The sequence below is a fragment of the Lepidothrix coronata genome, unplaced genomic scaffold, assembly GCF_001604755.1.
Source record: "Lepidothrix coronata isolate B3197 unplaced genomic scaffold, Lepidothrix_coronata-1.0 Scaffold23, whole genome shotgun sequence".
Lineage (NCBI taxonomy): Eukaryota > Metazoa > Chordata > Aves > Passeriformes > Pipridae > Lepidothrix > Lepidothrix coronata.
Window position 1 is genome coordinate 5,045,336 of NW_016690203.1, and position 19,540 is coordinate 5,064,875.

Here is a 19,540-nt window from a genome sequence, read left to right on the forward strand (position 1 = left end):
TGATAGTCTGATGGCCTGGAGAGCTGTGCAGTGACAGGCCTACATACTGTTTGGACCTTTCTGGCTGGAAATGTCAAGAAAAAAGTATCTGAAATATCTTTATCTGCACAGTTAATTGTAAAATCCTTCATTCTGAACCTATGGAAAGATTATCAGCATGTACAAAATAGACATACACCAAAATGTTCATTTCATTTATGTTTGGCCTTTCTTCGTTATTGAGGAAAGCATTTGAAAAGCTCAGTGAGCTTTTCTGAATTTCTATCAAGTCTGTCATGGGCTTTACATGAAAAGTTTCAGCTTTGTCATGAGGGTAACTCCTGAAATTTGAAAGAGTCTTTAAAGAGTCCTTAAAGTGCCATAGAATCTATATGGCACGTATAGCATGAAAGAACATAACCTGAAAATACTGACTATGTGAAAATCTGAAGGGTCAGCATTTAATCTTGAAACTCTGTTATAGAGATACTCTTTAAATAAATGAGAAACTCTCTTCTGTAGTCTCTACTGGAAGAGTCACTGTGGAAAATGTGGGATATTTTGAGAATTTTTCTATAAAAGTCTGTATTTTTTTCTTAATTTGTTTGTTTCAGTGTTCCACCCCATTTTGTGGAATAGAATGTATATTTTAATGTCTGATCAGTAGAAACTAACTTAAAAAATGAGAAACATTTTCTTGCGTGCTTTTGCTTTGTGGTGTGTTGTGTTTTTAACCCATATGTTTCTCTACTATTTTTTTGTTTACAATCAGCTCTGCTACAGAAGGCTCACACTAACATTTTTTTTAGTTTAAAGAACTATGCCATAGAAAATTACTTTGGTTTATATTTAATTTTTGCTGTACAGCTTAAGAAAAGCTATGATACCATTCACTTTTCTTTCAGACTGAGGGCTCAGACCAATGTTCCATGCCTGAGGACTTGGTGAGTAGTGGCTGTCCTCCTCATTTGTCTTAGAATATGAAATCAATCCTATAGCACAGCATATTTCTTTTCTTTTTTTTTTTTGGTCCTTTGGCCAATTATGTCAGTATTTATGCATTTTGCTCAGGAAACTGTCAGACATTCTTTGCAACAGAGCCTAGGGCCTTCTACTTTCTCATCTTTTTCCTCTTTTTCCTTACCATACCAACTAGCTTTCAAGTGGTTCATGGTGTCTTTGAGTTGTGGCCTGTGATTCAAGGTTTACTCCTAATTCTCATTTTTGATCAGGCAAAACAGTATTCAGGTGCCAGCTTTCAAATAAAATTCCTCATCGTAAAATTTCCTTGTCTTTCAGGTGGTTTCTATCTTTAGTCAAGCTAGTCTCCTCTTTTTGAATACTGCATGAGAACATCTAAACATGTTTTCTCTCTCCTCTCCCTCATAATACGAAATGTGCATACAAGATGTATGTTGGTGTTTCAAGGGGCTTATGATCATGTAACCCTGCATTTCAGATTTCATGTGATCTGATGTTCAATAAGCCAATGTTGACAAGTGTACTCGAGGTACCTCTATCCCAGGGAACGTATTCGGGCTTATTGTTGACTCTTGTCGAAGCTTTCTGGCTTTGTGTCCTTAATGCATGTTTACTTGTAAGTTAAGGCTGAATCAATAGTGTTTCTTAGGGTTTTAAAAGGTCTTTGGTGGGGATAATAGAATCGAAATTAAATTGATCAGTTAGTGTAGACTTTTCTAAGTTCAGATTTCTGGATGCATAAATGACTGCAAATGTTTTATAAAAGGCATAAGGCATAGATGTGTTATGGCATGTCTCATCCGTTTGCTTTCCACGCGGGTGTGGAGTTTGTGAAGTGTCAGCTCCGTTTCTGAGGAAGAGATCAATACTAGAGGTTTTCTGTGTCAGGCTGAGGAAGGGGAAAGAGGGAGAGAAAATGTCTTTATGACTTGCAATTCTGAGATTGGTACTTCTAGTGCTTTTTGGTCTCAGTTTTGGAGGGAGGGGGGAGAATGGTTCATTTTCCATCGTTTTCAAAGTACTGACGTGTTCTCTTCTCCCCTCTTTCCTTCACTTCTCCGCTTGGCCAGAGAGTGGCTGAAGTTTCAGACCATTGGTGGTACTCCATGCTCATACTCCCTCCTTTGCTGAAAGACAGTGTGGCAGCTCCCTTTCTAGCTGCATATTATCCAGACTGCGTGGGCATGAGTCCATCCTGTACCAGCACTAATCGGTTACCTGGTGAATCCAACCTTGTGAAGTTAGAGCACTTAAAGAGCGTGCCTAATTTGACTGGTAAGGGCCATCTGCAGGGCTCTGTTGCTTAAATAGGTGTGATAAATTTTGCCATATAGCTGAGTTCATAAGGCACATAATTCTTCTGATTCAGAATACTGATTCTGTTCTTGGCACTAATATACACACTCTATGTGATTCCCTCTGTATTTCTTTGATGCCATTTACTAATTTCTAAGATAAAGGTAATACATTTCCTATGGCATTTCTTTAGGGAGTAAGCATAGACTGCAAAGTCTTTTTGTGTACCACCTGTAATTTGTTTATAGAAACAGGAAATTAACATGTGAGTTCTTAAAGACTGTATTCTTAAGGAAATGAAGATCTATGAAAAAAAAAACAAAACAGGATTCTGCTAGGTTTGATATTGTGGATCTTTGGGGCTTTGGAAAAAAGGATTTGATTTCTTAAGGGACTCAGATTCTGTTTAGGTTATTTGTTTTTGCTAGTGACAGCTCTGAGAGCGACAACTTGGGAGTGTGGATGTGCAGAATAGGTCAGGTAAGGAGAAAGGTAATTCAGGATTCCCATACTCATCTCAGAGAGAGTGCTTTGAGGGAAGTTCAGCTTCTGTGTTGTCTTAGCAGGCTTTGCTCTCCTTAGGGGCTCAAAATAAATCAGTTCATCTGTTCAACAGATATTTATCTGCTTAGCAGAAAACTTCATTTTACAGAGCTACCAAAGCTACACGTGGAAATGATTACTTTTAGTTACTATCCACTCTGGACAGTATTAGGAGTTGAAGAAGAAAGGAGTTCAGAATGCTGCCTGAGCCTATACAGTGATGGTAGACCTCAGACTTGAATTTAGGTCCTATTCGTTGTTGGACTCTTCTTGGCATCGGAGTGCACATACTGTTCTTTGACAAAACAGCTCTGATAGGTCCCAAGGTGTACCCATCAGGCAGCAGGACAATAATTAATGCTGCACAGCCTAGAGGGCAGGAGAGAGGAGAGCAATATAAATGATATCATTCTGGAGGTGGCTAGAGGCTGGAAAGCTTCCCTACTTGTTTATCTGCATGAGTTCAATGCATCATCTTAGATGGAAAAGGATATAATGAAGATATGATGGAATATGACTAGCTCCTGGTGTGTCCTTATTCAGTTGCAGGCATGAACAAGTATTTCCAGCCTTTTTACCAACCCAATGAATGTGGGAAAGCACTTTGTGTGAGGCCGGATGTCATGGAACTGGATGAGCTCTATGAGTTCCCAGAATATTCACGAGACCCTACCATGTACTTGGCGCTGAGAAACTTGATTTTGGCTCTGTGGTACACAAACTGCAAGGTAAGAGATGCTGATAGTTAATTTGTTTGTTTAAAAATAATAGCAACTTTTCTGGGATGTGAACTCTCTTCTTAGATGTCTCCTTGTGCAACAGAAAAATTGCTCCCGTGTTTTTGAGAATCCATTCTAAGATTGGCTATTTTCTGGGGGAGTTTGGGGTTGAGGTTTTTTGTTTGGTTGGTTTGGTTTGTTTGGTTTTTTTTTTTTTTAGATTTAATGCATAGAAGATCCTTTTGCAGTAAAATACAAAAGTTTTTGAAGTATTAAAACTCTACTCTGTCTGCCCAGCTGTCTAACTTTTTAAAGGGATGCTTAAGCACTTCCAAACAGTGTTTTGTGGATGCTTTGTTTTTTTTTCACCTGACTGTTGGACAGGTGTCTTTTTACTTAGGCTAATTCTATGACACTGTCTTCAGTAGGACTGCTGACGTTTCACATACCACAGCTTTCTGATATGGATGTCTGCATTTATGTGAAGGTTTTGGATATTAATCTATTTTTTACTTGGAATGCCATTTGGAATGGATTTTACTGGAATGCCATTGTGAGCATTGCCACGAGGTAGATTCGTTTTGCAAGCAGGAATCCATTTCGATACCATTCCTGTACTAATGAAACACACCATGGAGTTTGCGGGAGTATCTTGTAGACTCATTTGGCTTTATTCCATGTTAATCTCAATAAATTGTTCCCTTGCTGTGTAAAGCTGGCTAGCAAGAAATTTCCAGGTTTTGAAATGCTCTCAGAAGCCTGAATCACGATTTTTTTTTACCATGCTTTGCAGTTTAAATACGATGTAAACACATGAAAAAATGGAATATTAGAAAATCAACATTTTCTACGCTTTGTTTCTTCTTTGCAGGAGGCTCTTACCCCTCAAAAATGTATCCATCATATCATTGTTCGGGGGCTTGTGCGTATTCGCTGTGTACAGGAAATGGAGAGGATACTTTATTTTATGACAAGGAAAGGGCTAATCAATACAGGGCTTTTGTCAGTCGGTCCTGACCAGTACCTTCTTCCTAAGGAATACCACAGCGTAAGTTGCTGTAATAATCCCTACATTATTAATGTTATAAAACTACATGGCATATATAATACTTTTTTGGTTCTGGATTTTTTTTCTCGTTTGCCTAAATGGCTGGAATGATAGGTAAAATTACATCTAAAAGATAACACATGGCAATGCCTTCAATGGTTATGGAAGCTACAGACATTAAACAAGGATTTTTTCCCACTAAAATCTGTGGAATTCAGTCCTATGGATTTGTGCTTCCCACGAGCTGTTCAGATGGATGAGAACTGTGTGAAAAATGCACAATATCCTTATGTTCTTCTTGTGGCTTAACCCTGTAGTACACCTCTGCTCCCGTAGATGAGGCAACTCCTATTCTATGTCGGTTTGCAAAAACTATGATTAAAGGGTACATGTTGATGACTAGCAATTTGGTTGACAGCACCCAAAACTTATCAGATGAATGTATTCTGTAATGGAATACCTTCTAGAAATTCTAAGTTGATTACATTTAGAAAGTGTATTTTTATATGTTTTTAATGTATAAGATAGTTTTTACTGGTCAACCCAATCTGTGATTGAAATCATTGCAAGGTAAGTGTGATTCTTGTCTGTTATCTTCAGTTAGATTTTGCTGCTTTTGTTATTGATAACTTCATCTGTTTCTCTTAAGAGAAACTGAGGCATCTTCTTTTGAAGTCCTTAAAAACTTTTAGCTATTTTCAAAGCTACCATTGATATTTTTTTCTGTATTAAATGTACTGTTATCTTTAAAAGTTATCACGGGTTACTTCACAGGACAAGAGAGCCCAGACTTCTGAAACCTACAGATATTTTTAATGTTAGCAAAAAGAGAAATGAGAGTGAAATGATAATTTCTGTTTTAGCTCTAACTATTTTTATTTATTTAAATATTTTAATATTTTTTAGAAATCTGTTATTATTGTTGGGGCTGGTGCAGCAGGATTAGCAGCAGCCCGACAACTGCACAACTTTGGAATTAAGGTAAGAAGCTTTAGAGTACATTACTTTAAAAAATCAGACTTCCTCTGCTTTTAAAGTATTCTTCATCAAAATGAAAAAAACCCTAGATTCTTGTTACAAACATGTATGTATAGGGCATCCTAATTAATTTGTAAAATCTGGGGGTTTGCTGAGTAAATCTGATGTTTAAAAACAGCATTTATTTGTATCTAAGATTCAACAAAGCATGCAGCATATATTTTATAAAGACACTGTACCCAGATTATTGTGTTTAGTAGCCTGTAGCATGCCTGAAGCTCCAATTTTGAAATTTCCTAAATAGGTCTTTAGCTTTTTTAAAAAGAAGGGTTGTTTCTAAAGTAACAGTTATCTTTGTATGTGTATATCCCAAAGGGTAACCCTTAAAAGACAATTTGAATGCATAAATAAACTACAAAGGATCCACAAATGAAAATAAAGTGTTAAGATTATTAGCATTGCTGGATTGCTCAGGGGTTTTTTTGTGTTTTGTTTTCTCCTTTGCTCTGGAGTTGAACAAATATGTTTAATATAATTAAATATTACAATTTACTAAGCTACCTTTTGCCGTAGGTCATTATCTTAGAAGCTAAAGACAGAATTGGTGGCCGAGTGTGGGATGATAAGACATTCACAGGAGTCACTGTTGGAAGAGGTGCACAAATCGTCAATGGATGTGTCAACAACCCAGTGGCACTAATGTGTGAGCAAGTGGGTTCTCTGCAGTGGTCATAAATTATCACTAGTGAAAAACTGTTGTCAAAGCCAGGTTCAGCTGGCTGGGTAAGGGTGGGAGTCCTTTTTTGTGACATGATTTAAACACTGTCCTGCCTTGTAAGTAAACTCCACATTGCTATTATATCTTTGATAACAGCTGGGAATGGAGAAGGGATGTAGAATGGTTTCAAGCACATTATGTAAAGTAAAACAAGGTGGCACCAGCTTCAGAACCACTTTTTTTCCTTTTTCTAGAGATAGTAATGTAGAAGGTCCCCAGCAGAGTTCCTTAGGGCTGAGAAAGGCTTTACTGTGGGAGGCTGTTGCTTCTGTGACAGTCTTGCCTTTGTTCTGCCTTGATATTTCTAGTTGAATTCCATGCAAATTAAGATTAATATGCCTAACAACTACTGATGTAAACATGCTGCAGTTCAATTTCTTTAAAAGTTATTATTATTTGCTGGTTTGATTCAGGGTTTTTTGAAGCAGGCAGCCGAATTTCTCCAAGTAGAAGCTGAGTATGGACTTTGTTCAGAGATGCATGCAAATCCAGCCCATGCCATTTTGCCCTATAGTGTCATGAGGAAATTTTTATTTTTATCTAAAAAAAATCATGTTTTATTTATTAGGTGAGGAACAATGACTTCTGTAATACACTTTGGGTACTCCTCCTTTTGTGATCATTTAACGTCATCTTTCATTGGAAGTACAACTGTATCTTGAGATCTGCAGGGGTGACCAACAGCCTAGAGAGATGTGAGGATATGTAACAGACACTGGAGCACGCCCTAAGTAACAAGGCACTAGGAAGAAATTAGTACTATGTTTGAGCTATTCTCTCCAGACTGACTCTGTAGAACATAAAAACGTTTTTATTCTGATTTAGCTTTGTTGTGTTCAATGCAAGTTGGACAAGCAAAGCAAGGTATTAGCTTTAATTCCAAGTAATTTCTTTCTTTGCTTGGTTGTTAATAAAATTAGTGATAACCGGCAAGCAATATCCTGTCAGTTCCTGAATTCAGGGAACTGTTTAGGCCTCGGGCACCAGGAAGTTGTAGAAAGGAACTGACTTTAATTGTAATTTAGACAATAAATTGAGGTAGAAATAAAGGAGACTGGTTCATCATGTTTGATTACCAGACTCTGCATCTCTATACTAGCACCTAGCCTGATAGAAAAGTTGGAGAGGAGGTTTCTGTGAATCCCCAATAAAGAGAAGGGTGGAAAAGTGGGAGAAAATGATTTGTGAACAGTTAACAGATAGGATTGTTGGTATTCCAGTTTTAGGAAAACGAGTTAATCTGACTGTTTAAAGTTGTGGATGTGTTTTAAGTGGTATCACTTAAATCTGAGGGATTCATCTTGCTTTAAATAACTTTGGGCAGGATAGGCACTGTAGTTTTTCCATCTTTAAAAAAGCAATAAAATGTCTTTTTCTTAAGCTTGGCATTAAAATGCACAAACTAGGGGAGAAATGTGACTTGATCCAGGAAGGCGGAAGGATAACAGATCCCACTATTGATAAACGTATGGACTTTCATTTCAATGCCATCCTAGATGTCGTCTCTGAGTGGAGAAAAGATAAAACCCAACATCAAGATGTTCCTCTTGGTGGTAAGTGGGAGATGTATTGCAAAATGAAGATGTTGACTGAGTTCATAGTTTTTATGTTAAACTGGCTCTTACATCAGACATTTTTCAAGGTGCATATCTGACCTTAAATCCAACAGAGACTTCTCAGGTAGTATCTTGTTTTCATGATGGAGCTTTTTCAACACAGGTAGAGGCACTAGCAGTTCAAAAGACTTCCTTCTGGCTGAAGCAGGCCACAGCTAGCTGTAACTCTTATACTTTTTGACTAATCTGCCTAAAAAAGAGCCTGATCAAAGCCTTTTGCTGGCAAGAATAGTCCCATCTCCATTGGTAACGCCTCCCACTACACTTACAGCGTGCAAGCTCATCAGCAAAAAATAAACTTGCTCAGAAATGTCTGCCTCCCAAATCTCCTCAGCACAGATTCTGTAAGACAGAATTAGCAACTTCTATGTTCTTCAGTGAACTCTAGATCCAATTTCTGAGCTCTTTTGATTTTGTAAAAATTAATCAGGGTTTATTTGCAAGTATCCTCCATTATCTTAAAGTGTATTTTACCTGAAATATCCTAACTGTATATTGATGATACTTAAGCAGTTAATTTCTCTTCTATCTCAACTGGCTAGCTCAGCTGTGCTGATGCACAGTATGTTTCGTTTTCTCTTTTTTCTCTGTAATTTTAACCTCTATTTTTCCTGAAGCTCTGTATGTTTCCTTCTCGAACAAGATTTTACTAGGGAAACCTGTGATTAAACAACAAAGTTGTACTTTATCACTGGAAAGATCTTGTGGGTGGTGGTTTTTTGTCATTTGGTTTTGGTTTTGTTCTGTTTGTTTTTTTTCATTTCTATGGGAAGAAAAACATCTTGGTACAAATTAGCAACAAGCTTGAAAATCTTGTGGTCCAGAGAATAGTGTGTTGAAATGCAGTAGGACTTATGATGAATTGTGATATATTCTTATTTTAAACATGTTCTTTCACAGAAAAAATACAAGAGATCTATAAAGCCTTTATTCAGGAGTCTGGTATCCAGTTCAGTGAGCTGGAAGAAAAAGTATTACAGTTCCATCTCAGTAATTTGGAGTATGCCTGTGGCAGCAATCTCTCTCAGGTGAGTTTTGACAGCTGCGCTCTGAAGTGGCTGAGCTCCATAGAAAATAGGGTTGGAAGTAACACTGAGAAGTCACCTGATCCATTCCATGGCCCCAGAGGAAGAATCAGCTATCCCTACTGTTCCTACATCCCTAACCTGTTCTTTAAAAGCACTAAGACACTGACTCCAGCACTGCCTTAGGTAATCTGATGGGAGCTCTTGATGTGCTTCCACCAAGATTCTCTTTAATGTAGAAGTTGAGAGTAGCTGGTTAGTACAGAGTAGGGCATTTTGCCGAGATGCTGGGTGGTAGGATTCACAGGAGAGTTACTCCTCCTCAGATGTTGTGTGTGACTTCTGCTTCTCAGTTCTGCGTTTAAAAACTGAGGTATTTCTCTACCCTGCTAGGTATCTTGAGAATAAATGCATTTAACTTCTGAAGTGTTCCAACACCCCGATGGTGGGCCCCAGTTCTCCACTCCTAGGTATTCTGTTGGCCGTGTGATCCTTGACTCTCCTCGTGACTTCAGTTTTAACCAAGCAGCTTCAGGAAATACCAAAGTATGACGTTGTTTGCAGTGCATTATTTACTCAGTGCCTTTGCCACATTTAAAGATATTTAGGGTCAATTGTACTGTGGCAGTGGGACAGCTGGTTGATACGTGCAGATGCACAAATCTGATCTGAACCGAGAAGGCCATAAGAACCTAACAAAAATCTGCAAGACAGTGCTGTACCATGGCAGTCAGTGGAAAATATTTTGACATGTCAAGTTTTCATACTCCATGAGCACTCAGGGGAAATAAGAAAGATCTATCTTACCTTCACTTTTAAAATTAAAATATGGAGTAAATGCAACTGCTGTGATAGGAATTGGCATTTGAGTAGCAATTTGAGAATTGCTTCAGACTTTTCACTGCTAAGTGGTAATTGCTTAGTGCAAATACCACTGTTTTACTACCTGTAAGTTTGCAGGGGTTGGAGGAGAAGGCCAATGAAAGCTATAATGGAAGAACCTCCAAAGTGACAGAAAAATTCCATTGAGTTTTTTTGTGTCTTATTTTCCCCTTCATGTTCAGAAATAAGGTATTTCCATTTTTATATGAAGTCCTAAGGCTGTAAAATCTGATTTCTTTGCTAGATATAGGCAACTGAAGTAAATACACTGCAATCCACCTGGATTTTTGTACTACTTTCCTTGTTTTCTCTTCCAAGCAGAACTATAAACTACCTGCTAGTGACCAACCCATGTTATGACTGTTCTTAATCCAGCAATTCATGTGTTGTATAGTAGCACTAGGTAAATACTTTTTTCAGCATTGCCATAAATTCTGGTGATAAACTTCTTTTCCCACTTGCAAAGGGGACTAGGGTGGCTTCTAAACTGTGGGACTTTTGCTACTACCCATGTCCCCTCACCAGTAGCAACAGCTAGTTATGTTCTGTTCACAGGTATCTGCACGCTCATGGGACCACAATGAATTTTTTGCCCAATTTGCTGGAGATCACACTCTTCTAACTGTGGGATATTCAACTGTGATTGAGAAGCTGGCAGAAGGGCTGGACATCCGGCTGAATTTCCCAGTGAGTCTGGAAGCAGTGCTAGTCTTGAATTGCTTTGAAGCACCCAGTGATATCTACGTATTCTTTTGGACCAGGCAAATCTGGGCCTGTGATTATGTCAATTGGTCTTTGAAAAAAAAAAAAGAGGACAATTTCTGCATTTCTAGAAATCCTCTTAGAGGACTGTCAGTACTTAAATACTATGATATGATGATTTTATATGTTGGAATCCTGATTTTTCTTTTTCAGCTTCCATAGAGGCTATTTTTTGTCTTTCAGTATCTCTGGAAATACTGAAAGTTCCTCACTTTCTAGTTTGCAGACTGGTGCTATATTAGCTATTCTTGTTGGAGTTTGCATTGTGTATGTATATTTTGTAGTATAATCTTTCTATTTGTCTTTCAACAGGTACAGAGCATTGACTATTCTGGTGAAGAAGTGCACGTCACTACTGCAGATGGAACAGTGTGGACAACACAAAAGGTATCCAATATGCTTCAAGATTTTAGGGAATACACAGTACATGCCCTTTTTGTCTTTTTTCTTTCCTTCTCAGAAGACTATTTAGTCCAGTTTGTCCCCACTCAAAGATGAATACTCACGTATTCCAGTGACCTGTATTTGGGTGTCCTAGGGCCTAATTTTTGGTGAGCATGCTTGAGTTTTTGAGTACAAGCTGATTTGAAGAATTAAGTACTATAAAGTTAATAATAAAAATGTGAAGCTAATAGATTTTTATCTGGTTTTTGAAGTGATATTTTTCTCATCTGGTTGCATTCCCTGCTCAGCTTTACCCCATTTAGCATGTGAATCTGCCCTGTTAAAATCTGCACTTCGGTGTGCAGGATTTGACAATCCATATATCTCAGTTTCCTTTATTCCCTGTATCCCCACCTTCTTCGTGCTGCATAATTTAGCTTTTAGTAATTTTTAAAATGATACATAAACTTGATAAAGATTGGATTGACATCAACAGTGTTACTGAGCATATTTTCAAGAGAAGGGATCTGTGAAGGAATTAAAACCAAACCAAAACACTGACCATCTCTCTCTCCTTTCACAAAGACAGTTTTGTTAATCTGAAAGCCATTGACTATCATCTACAGGAAGTATTAGTAGCATGATTAGCCACTCTGATACAAGCAATTCAACAGAATACGACTTATAATCAGTGAACTGTGGGATCTGTTCTCACTTGAATGTAAGGCATGTGTTTCCATTTAATGGGAAATAACACCAGACACTAATCTAGAAATGTTTGGTGAGTTATTATGCTGCATCCTACAAGAATAATCCAAGATAGTTAAGAGGATGGTGTGAGGCTTAAGTGCAGTGTTCAGGTTTTGCTACTGTTGTGATTGTAGCTATTTCTTTCAGGTATTAGTGACTGTACCACTGGCCCTTCTTCAGAAAAATGCCATTCAGTTTAATCCTCCACTGTCAGAAAAAAAAATTAAAGCCATTAATAGTTTGGGAGCAGGAGTCATTGAGAAGGTAAGTGATGTCATATTATCTTTAGTTTTCTTTTCATAGAAACATTGGCTGTTTTGTCCCTGTTGCTCTTGCAGTGTATTTTTCAGGATTTATGATGCATTTGGGTTTACTCTTATACAGTAGCCAAGAAGAGCAAAACATTATCAAGGATCACATGTATTTCTGTTTCTTAGACTTCCCAACTTAATGGTGTTTTTAAAGAAATTGTTTGCAGAATAATTTCAAGACTTAAACACTTTCTGCCTAATTTTGAGCAAACCTTCATACTGGTCTTGGATCTTCCAAAATTCCAATAACATGTTTATTTTTTAACCTAATAAATGCATAAACTATTTGCGAAGAATACTGAAAGTTGTGTATTTGACCAGTGTAAAATCTCTTACCCTTTCCCAGTGCAAAACCACAGCCTTTCCTGAAAAGATCCCTTGTAAGATCTGTGCTTAGAACAAAACAGTAACAGAGTAATGTCAGAAACAGGATTTATAGCAAAGTTGAAATTTAAAGGCAAGATTCAGAAATTCCCAACACAGGATGGGGATCACTTAAGTGCAAAAAAATCTGCTGAATTTCTTGGGCATTTTACACAGTGAATTCCATTGTGAATTTGATCGTCTGTGCATTTGCAATTTATGAGATTAGCATTTTTTTTTCTTTGCCTGTCTCCCTTGGAGGACAGGCCCATGTGTTCTCTGTTGAGACCCACTTATAGAACGGTGTGTCTCTAAATGAGTGGAAACAGGAAGGAAAAAGATTTAGAAGAACATATACCATACCCCATTATGAGTTTTGTGGTATGAAAAGGTTTAATTCTATCTTTCTCTCTCTCCTTCTAGATTGCCTTGCAGTTTCCTTACAGATTTTGGGACAGTAAAATTCAAGGAGCTGATTTTTTTGGTCATGTTCCACCCAATTCTAGCCAACGTGGGCTCTTTAGTGTTTTCTATGACATGGATCCAGAGGTATGATAGGCTAGCTGTATTTTCTGTTGGCCCTTCAGAAATTCACTTTGGATTCTAGGTGCAATAATTACTGAAAAGCGAAATTTTTCTTCTTCCCTCCACCTTTGCTACTGTTAGAAGCAGTGGAAGCAGTGCTGTTTGTCAAGGAAAAGCTGATTGATACTCTGTTGTAATAAATGGGAATGTTTTCCATTGCTTGGATACAAAGTAATATACAAGCAAGTATATTCTCTAACTATCCAGAAAACAAGTCTCTAATACCTTACTGTAGATCTACCAAAGTGAGAAAAAGTCTACCACTCACTTCCTGTTTAGGACTTCTGTTCCCTTATTTAAATCAGCTAAAAACCCTGTTAAAAAGATCATGCTAGCTTACTAATACTTAAAGGCTTGCAGTAGCCTGAATGACTATGTGCAATAGCAGATGAAAAGACAAACATCAAGTTTTGCAGGAAACTGAGGTCTAGGCTCAGTCCCAAGCTCATGAATTTCAAAGCAAATTCAAACTAGTGCATTGACATCATGTTTCTCTTCCCTGCCAGTTCCAAGCAGACACATCACACATTTATATTATACCTTTACATACTTTTACAACAACTGCTGCTTACCACTTGGCATCAATCAAAAGGCCATTTTATAACCTTATGTTTTACTCCAAAAGGAAACTATCCTGTGAAGATTGTGCTCTGTTACTACATTATTTGTACTTGCATACAACTTTGCTTGAATGAGTTCTCTCCAGTACTTTTAAGCTCATTCTACGTGAGGTTCAGTGTGCTGGTGCTGTCCAGAGACACTAGACAGAATTCTTAATTTCCTTAATAACTATTCCCTGCTAGTTATCAAGTTATGTAACAGAAGAATTGCCTTATATAAACAAGAGAGGGAGAGTTCTTTAAAGGAGTTGAGAACCTGTGTGCTCTTCCCTAGTCACCACTTCACCTCTAAAACTTCTGCATGGTAGCAGATGTCTTGAAGTGGAACAAAATGTCAGTAGACTTGACCTTTCATTTCTTGGTCCAAAATCTGCTGGTAAGAACTTAGTATTGGCCTAATCCAAAACATATCTAACTATTATTTAAATAGATTCTCTTTGTCACCACCTTTTGAAAATGGAGTACAGCTGAGATAGAAGTTTGGCAAGGAACTGGAGCTTAAGAGGTCACACAAAGAATAACACTATAAATGTAATTTTTTTTTTTTGTATAGCCTTTACATAGGCAGATAGGAAGTTTTCAGTTAATTCAGTAAGTTGTAAAAGGGGCTGACTGTATCATATCTGTGAACAAGACATCAGAAGATGTAATAATTTGAGCATAAATACTGTAGAATATGCATCCCTTATTCTAAGGAATCAAACCCACTTTCTCTAGAACAAAAGTTACTTTGCAGCTGAAAATATCTTTGCAATACCAACTAAAAGAGACTCTTCAAGAAATACTTAATAACCTAATAAGGTCTTGTTTTTAGGGCAAAGAAAGCATTTTAATGTCAGTGGTCACTGGAGATGCTGTGGTAACCATTAAGAATTTAGATGATCAACAAGTACTGCAACAGTGTATGACTGTACTCAGAGAGCTGTTTAAGGAGCAGGTAAGAGAAGCCTCTTATTAAGAGATGATTAACTTGCCAACAGACAGAAAGCTTTGAAATGTAGTATTTCATATGGTATAGGAAAACCATTGACATTTTACCTCGAGGTATAGGCAAAATTATCTAGCATGGGCCCTACATCCTGATTGTAAAAAAACACTAGATAAAAATTTCTGCCTTTTTTCCTTCCCCTAGATCATCATTTTTAGATCATCATTTTTAGGATAAAAACTAATAGGAAAATCAGAGAAATCTGGGGCAAGCATAACACTGTCACTTAGCAATGTTATTTGCGTTCTACTCTAGAGATAGTAATGCTTCTGTTAATTTAAACAGAGCAGTTAGATCCCAAGGAATGACTGGGTTACTAATGTTCAGGGGTGATCTCTCAGGTTTTACTGATGGTTCAGATATTAGAATTAATGATCTTGGAGGAACTTCAGCATCTGAAAACAAACTATTCCTAGAAAACATACTTTTGGTAATGACTTTGTTGTTACTAGAACCATGTGCAATGAAAGTCCACATACCTGCTATTTTGGTCTCATGAGAATGTAGCAAATGGGTCTTTGGTTTTGGTGCCACTCTGGTCTAGAAGAGTGATTTTGATGCCTGTCTCTGTGGTTTATAGCAGTTGTGAATTTCAGTCACCTGTCAACAACGCAGCAGGATTTTCAAAGACAAGATGGTGTCCAGGGGCGTACCAGAACTTCTTCTGGGATGCCTGTGAAACTTGCCATACTTGGCTAGTCATTGTCTAGATTCCTTGAGCTTTAGTCTCTCGTGCGCTGCCTGAATGTAACAGTATTTGTCAATACCAGATATTCTGCAACAGGCAACCAGAGGTGCTTCTGTTAACTTGTCATGAGCTCCTCCAGAGGGGGCCACAGCAGTAGCTGACTAAGCCTTCTTACAAGTGTTATCTAGGCTCTTTTTGGTAGAACTGTGTGGAATTTGCATGCTGCAATGTGACAAAGACTACACGGTGTTACTGTCATGGCTCAGCTACGGACACTGACTTTCTGGTCTTTGTTTTCTCCTGAACCTAGTTCTCAAGACAGCTTTTCCCAATCTTAGATAAGTTATCTTATTTCTCTATTGGAATAAAATTATCTCCAAAATGACTGCATTTTGAGATGTAACAAGCTAGAAGTAGCAAAGCATTATGCCTAACCAAGGCAAAAATCACTTCCGTTATTCATATAAACATGTTGAATGATGTTATCTGTATTATTTGTTTACAAGAGTATGTCTGTATTTTGAGAATTTTTTTTTCTCATGTGTAGTTCTAGGTATATTACAATATGCAGATTTGTTGCATTCAGAACAGTGCAGTTGTGATGTTTCAGGCATCAGGCAAGTCTAGAAAAATAAATTATCTTTGTGGTTAGTACTAAAATAAAAAAAAACCCAGAATTTAATTCCCAAAGGCAATCTAATCTGTACTTAATACTACTGTATACTCTACAGATTACAAGAAACTGTTAGTGAGAAAAAGCTATGCAATTATGAACTTTTCTTTGCAGTGCATAACTTCTGTGTTGATTATGCAGGAGGTTCCTGACCCAGTGAAGTTTTTTGTTACTCGATGGAGCAACGACCCTTGGCTCCAGATGGCATACAGCTTTGTGAAAACAGGGGGCAGCGGGGAAGCTTATGACATTATAGCTGAAGACATACAAGGAAAAATTTTTTTTGCTGGTGAGGTAAGTATCTTTGCTACTGGCAATTAAGGTTATCGGGGAGCAGCTTCTTATGGAAGATCGTGTTTTGCTAAATCAACACCATTAACTGAGGGGTAGTATATAAATATCCTGTTCTAATAGTTTTAGAAACAAATAACTTTCGTCTTTTTTTTTTTTTTTAATACAGGCCACAAATAGGCACTTTCCTCAGACAGTTACAGGAGCTTACTTGAGTGGGGTTCGAGAAGCAAGCAAAATAGCAGCATTTTAAGTACTGAAATTTTGTGTTTATAGATATATTTTTAATTGTTTTCTGTGGGTAAAATTATCTTCAAGTTTCCTATTGCTGCCTTTTTCCTACGTGGTACTTGAAATAGTATATGGTACCTGAAGATAAAATCTTCATCTTCTCCTCTTTCTCCTCCCACCCCATTTTTAAGCCCTGATGATACATATTGTTGGGGGCTTTTTTCCAGCTATGGTATTACTAGCAGGAGTGACATTGGAATCCCTGACCACAGCTTAAGTAAGAGGACTTTTGTCGAGAGTCTTCTTCTGTATGGCTCAAGTCATGTTATTGTGAACCTTCATTTCAGAAGGTCAGATTAAAACAAGACTAAGTTACATACAGCATTAAAAATGCTGGCAGTTAGTTATGATGATGGGAATTTTCCACTAACTGTGCTTCTCAGGTTGATTATGCTCATAGGAGTTCATATTGGCGTCCAAGAGCCTGAATAGCCTAGAAAAATTCTAGAATTATTGTAGGAAGAAACTCAATGATCAGTTTTCCCACTTGCAATCAATAAACTTTTCTATAATATTTTTTCATATTCTTAGCTTCACTGAGTGGGCTTTGGAATATGAAGTTTGTTCCTTTAATAAATGAGCTGGAACAGTTTACAGTGCAATCATAGAAAGGTTATTGTAGCTAAATAAAACTTGAAAAATTAACTTTTACATTACTTTTAAAAACTTTGAAATATTCTCTGCTACTTATTCAGAGGAATTCTTGTTACAATAATAGGCTAGTAGTTTAGATTTGCTCATTGCTTCTGGTCATGTAGAAACAGGACAGCTTAAAAGTATTGTATTTCTATGATTATTTTGAAAACAAACTTCCAAATTCATTTGGGCCGAGTAGAGGAAGGATCTACTGATTTGAGTGTACAGTAGGGGGGGAAGGACTAAACTCATTCAACTTTTATATTAAAAAATAAGTGAAGATGAATGAGGAAAAATATTAACACGTTTATGAAGGGCTGAAAGATGGTGGCTTGCACTTTGACTTGAAGTTTTTTTTTTCTTATATTATTAGAATATTATTAAAAAACCATGAGGGACTAATTCAGTAAAGGCCAAACATCTATCTAGTAGCTTTTCCATGGGACAGGGAAGAAAATATTTTTAACAGAATAAGACAGATATAATCAGGATCTCTGTTGTAATACTGCTCCAGTAAAACAGTATTAATGAAAAAAAAAAAATCTACTTTTAGATCTCTTCCCTCATACCTTCCCTATAAGTTCACTGTTATACAGACCTCAGACCTCATGATTTCTGAAATGAACATAAGCACTTACACTATTCACCCTCATTCTCCTGCATAGGCTTTTGTCTTTTTTTAATCCCTTCATTTAGAAATGACACAGCAATTTTTATTTTTTTTTTTGAGTTCCAGTGCTTATTTCCATAAAGCTGTATCCTTGGAAAAAAACAGGCAACCTTAACAAAAATCATAGAATCCTAGAATGTTAAAGGAGTTGGAATGGAACTTAAAGATCATCTAGTCCCAACCCACCCTGCCACGGGCAGGGACACTTCTGACATGACCGGGTTGCTCAAGGCCTTACCCAACCTGGCTTTGATCACCACCAGGGTTCTACTGAATAAATGCAATTCTTCTTTTCAAATACATAATGTTTTGGTTTTAGAGTAGCTATGATATTGTTAAAGCCCCTTTATTTAATCTCTAATTTACAAGGTGAAGATGTTTATATAAATAGATGTTTTTCAGATATATATTCTGTTCTGCTTCTTAAAGCTGGGTTATATGAATTACGAGGAAGAGTGAATTTTTTCATAATTTTCCTCTACATAAATGCTAGTATGTACAGTTTTAAAGCATTTCCAAGCATTAATTTGTAATTTAAAGGCTATAAGAAGCAAGACAAAGCCCTTTGATGATAAAAGATAATCAGACATCAAATTTTTCCTTTGGTAGTCATTTGCACTTTGTTAGTTTCCTATATTACGGGCCACCTTATGGCATAACTAGGAAAGATTGAGAGCTATGTATGTTTTGAGTTTCAAGTTTCTTTCCCTCTTTACCATATATGACAAATTATTAGCAGAGAAGCTTCTGGTGGTGGGAAAAAGACTTATTACTACAAGCCCAAAACATTATATTCCATGGCTTCTTCAGCTGACCTTGTTCAAAACTTCAGCTTATTAACATATAAACATGTCACATTTCAGGTAGGAATGGTCTGGAAAGTTTAGCTCAGCATCCTTTTCCGCAGTCCAAAGTTTGTGTGAATGTGCTTAATGTCATCCTGTTAATTCGTATTTGGGGTTTTCAATCTACCTGCAACTTTGCAGGTAGATAAATGCTATATCCTAGAGAAGAGAGATGGACATGGACATGGACATGAACAAATACCGTCATATTTGGCTTTAGATGATGCACACTTACAGCATTACAAAAACAGATAACAAATGATAAATTTAATCAATGGCCTAGTCTATTAATTATTTGTATATTATTTTAGTGCCAGGGCACTTAAACTGTGTTGTGCCGCACTTAATTTTGAGGAGTAAATAAAGTATGTTCCATTTTAATTTACATTCACTTGAAATATATAAGAACATCAGGCTGGTTCTGAGACTTCATTCTTTAATGTTGCCCAAAATTTTTTTTCATATCTATGTTAAAATTTATTTCAAGCATGTATGTGTTTTGTGTTTAATTTATTCCCTCAAATAAAGAACTGGGGAATGTTTTCTTTGAGTGGATTTGTTTAAATGTTATTAAAAAAAAAAGATTTGAATGCAGAGCATGATCTGTTACAATTCTTCTGTGTGACTATGTTATGGCAGCAGAATAAAACTGGAAAGTATTCACAGGATGCCCCTGTTTTGGTTGTTTTTTTTTCCTTTAACGAGTGGCTAAGCCTCCTTTTTTGTTACATTTGATACTGACTTAAAATTTCATTTTAGTATATTCCTACAGCTAGACAATTCCTCAGAAATGCTGCTTTACAGCCTTCCCTGAGCTCTAAGTACTAAGTCTGCCATT

General features: G+C 37.0%; 1 protein-coding gene across 2 annotated transcripts in view; it reads left to right on the forward strand.

Annotated features, from left to right (window-relative positions):
• Positions 1-19,370, forward strand: part of KDM1B (lysine demethylase 1B) — a 26,715-nt gene extending 7,345 nt beyond the window's left edge. For both annotated transcript variants that reach the window (XM_017808531.1, XM_017808530.1), the window contains 15 exons: positions 885-923; positions 2,031-2,235; positions 3,343-3,527; positions 4,390-4,566; positions 5,473-5,547; positions 6,118-6,255; positions 7,704-7,875; positions 8,839-8,966; positions 10,401-10,532; positions 10,920-10,994; positions 11,889-12,005; positions 12,839-12,964; positions 14,435-14,557; positions 16,111-16,263; positions 16,430-19,370. In XM_017808531.1, coding sequence (XP_017664020.1) covers positions 885-923; positions 2,031-2,235; positions 3,343-3,527; positions 4,390-4,566; positions 5,473-5,547; positions 6,118-6,255; positions 7,704-7,875; positions 8,839-8,966; positions 10,401-10,532; positions 10,920-10,994; positions 11,889-12,005; positions 12,839-12,964; positions 14,435-14,557; positions 16,111-16,263; positions 16,430-16,513 — 1,929 coding nt within the window. In that variant the 3' untranslated portion in view covers positions 16,514-19,370. The remainder of the gene's footprint in view (positions 1-884; positions 924-2,030; positions 2,236-3,342; positions 3,528-4,389; positions 4,567-5,472; positions 5,548-6,117; positions 6,256-7,703; positions 7,876-8,838; positions 8,967-10,400; positions 10,533-10,919; positions 10,995-11,888; positions 12,006-12,838; positions 12,965-14,434; positions 14,558-16,110; positions 16,264-16,429) is intronic.
• The last annotated feature ends 170 nt before the right edge of the window (positions 19,371-19,540 follow it).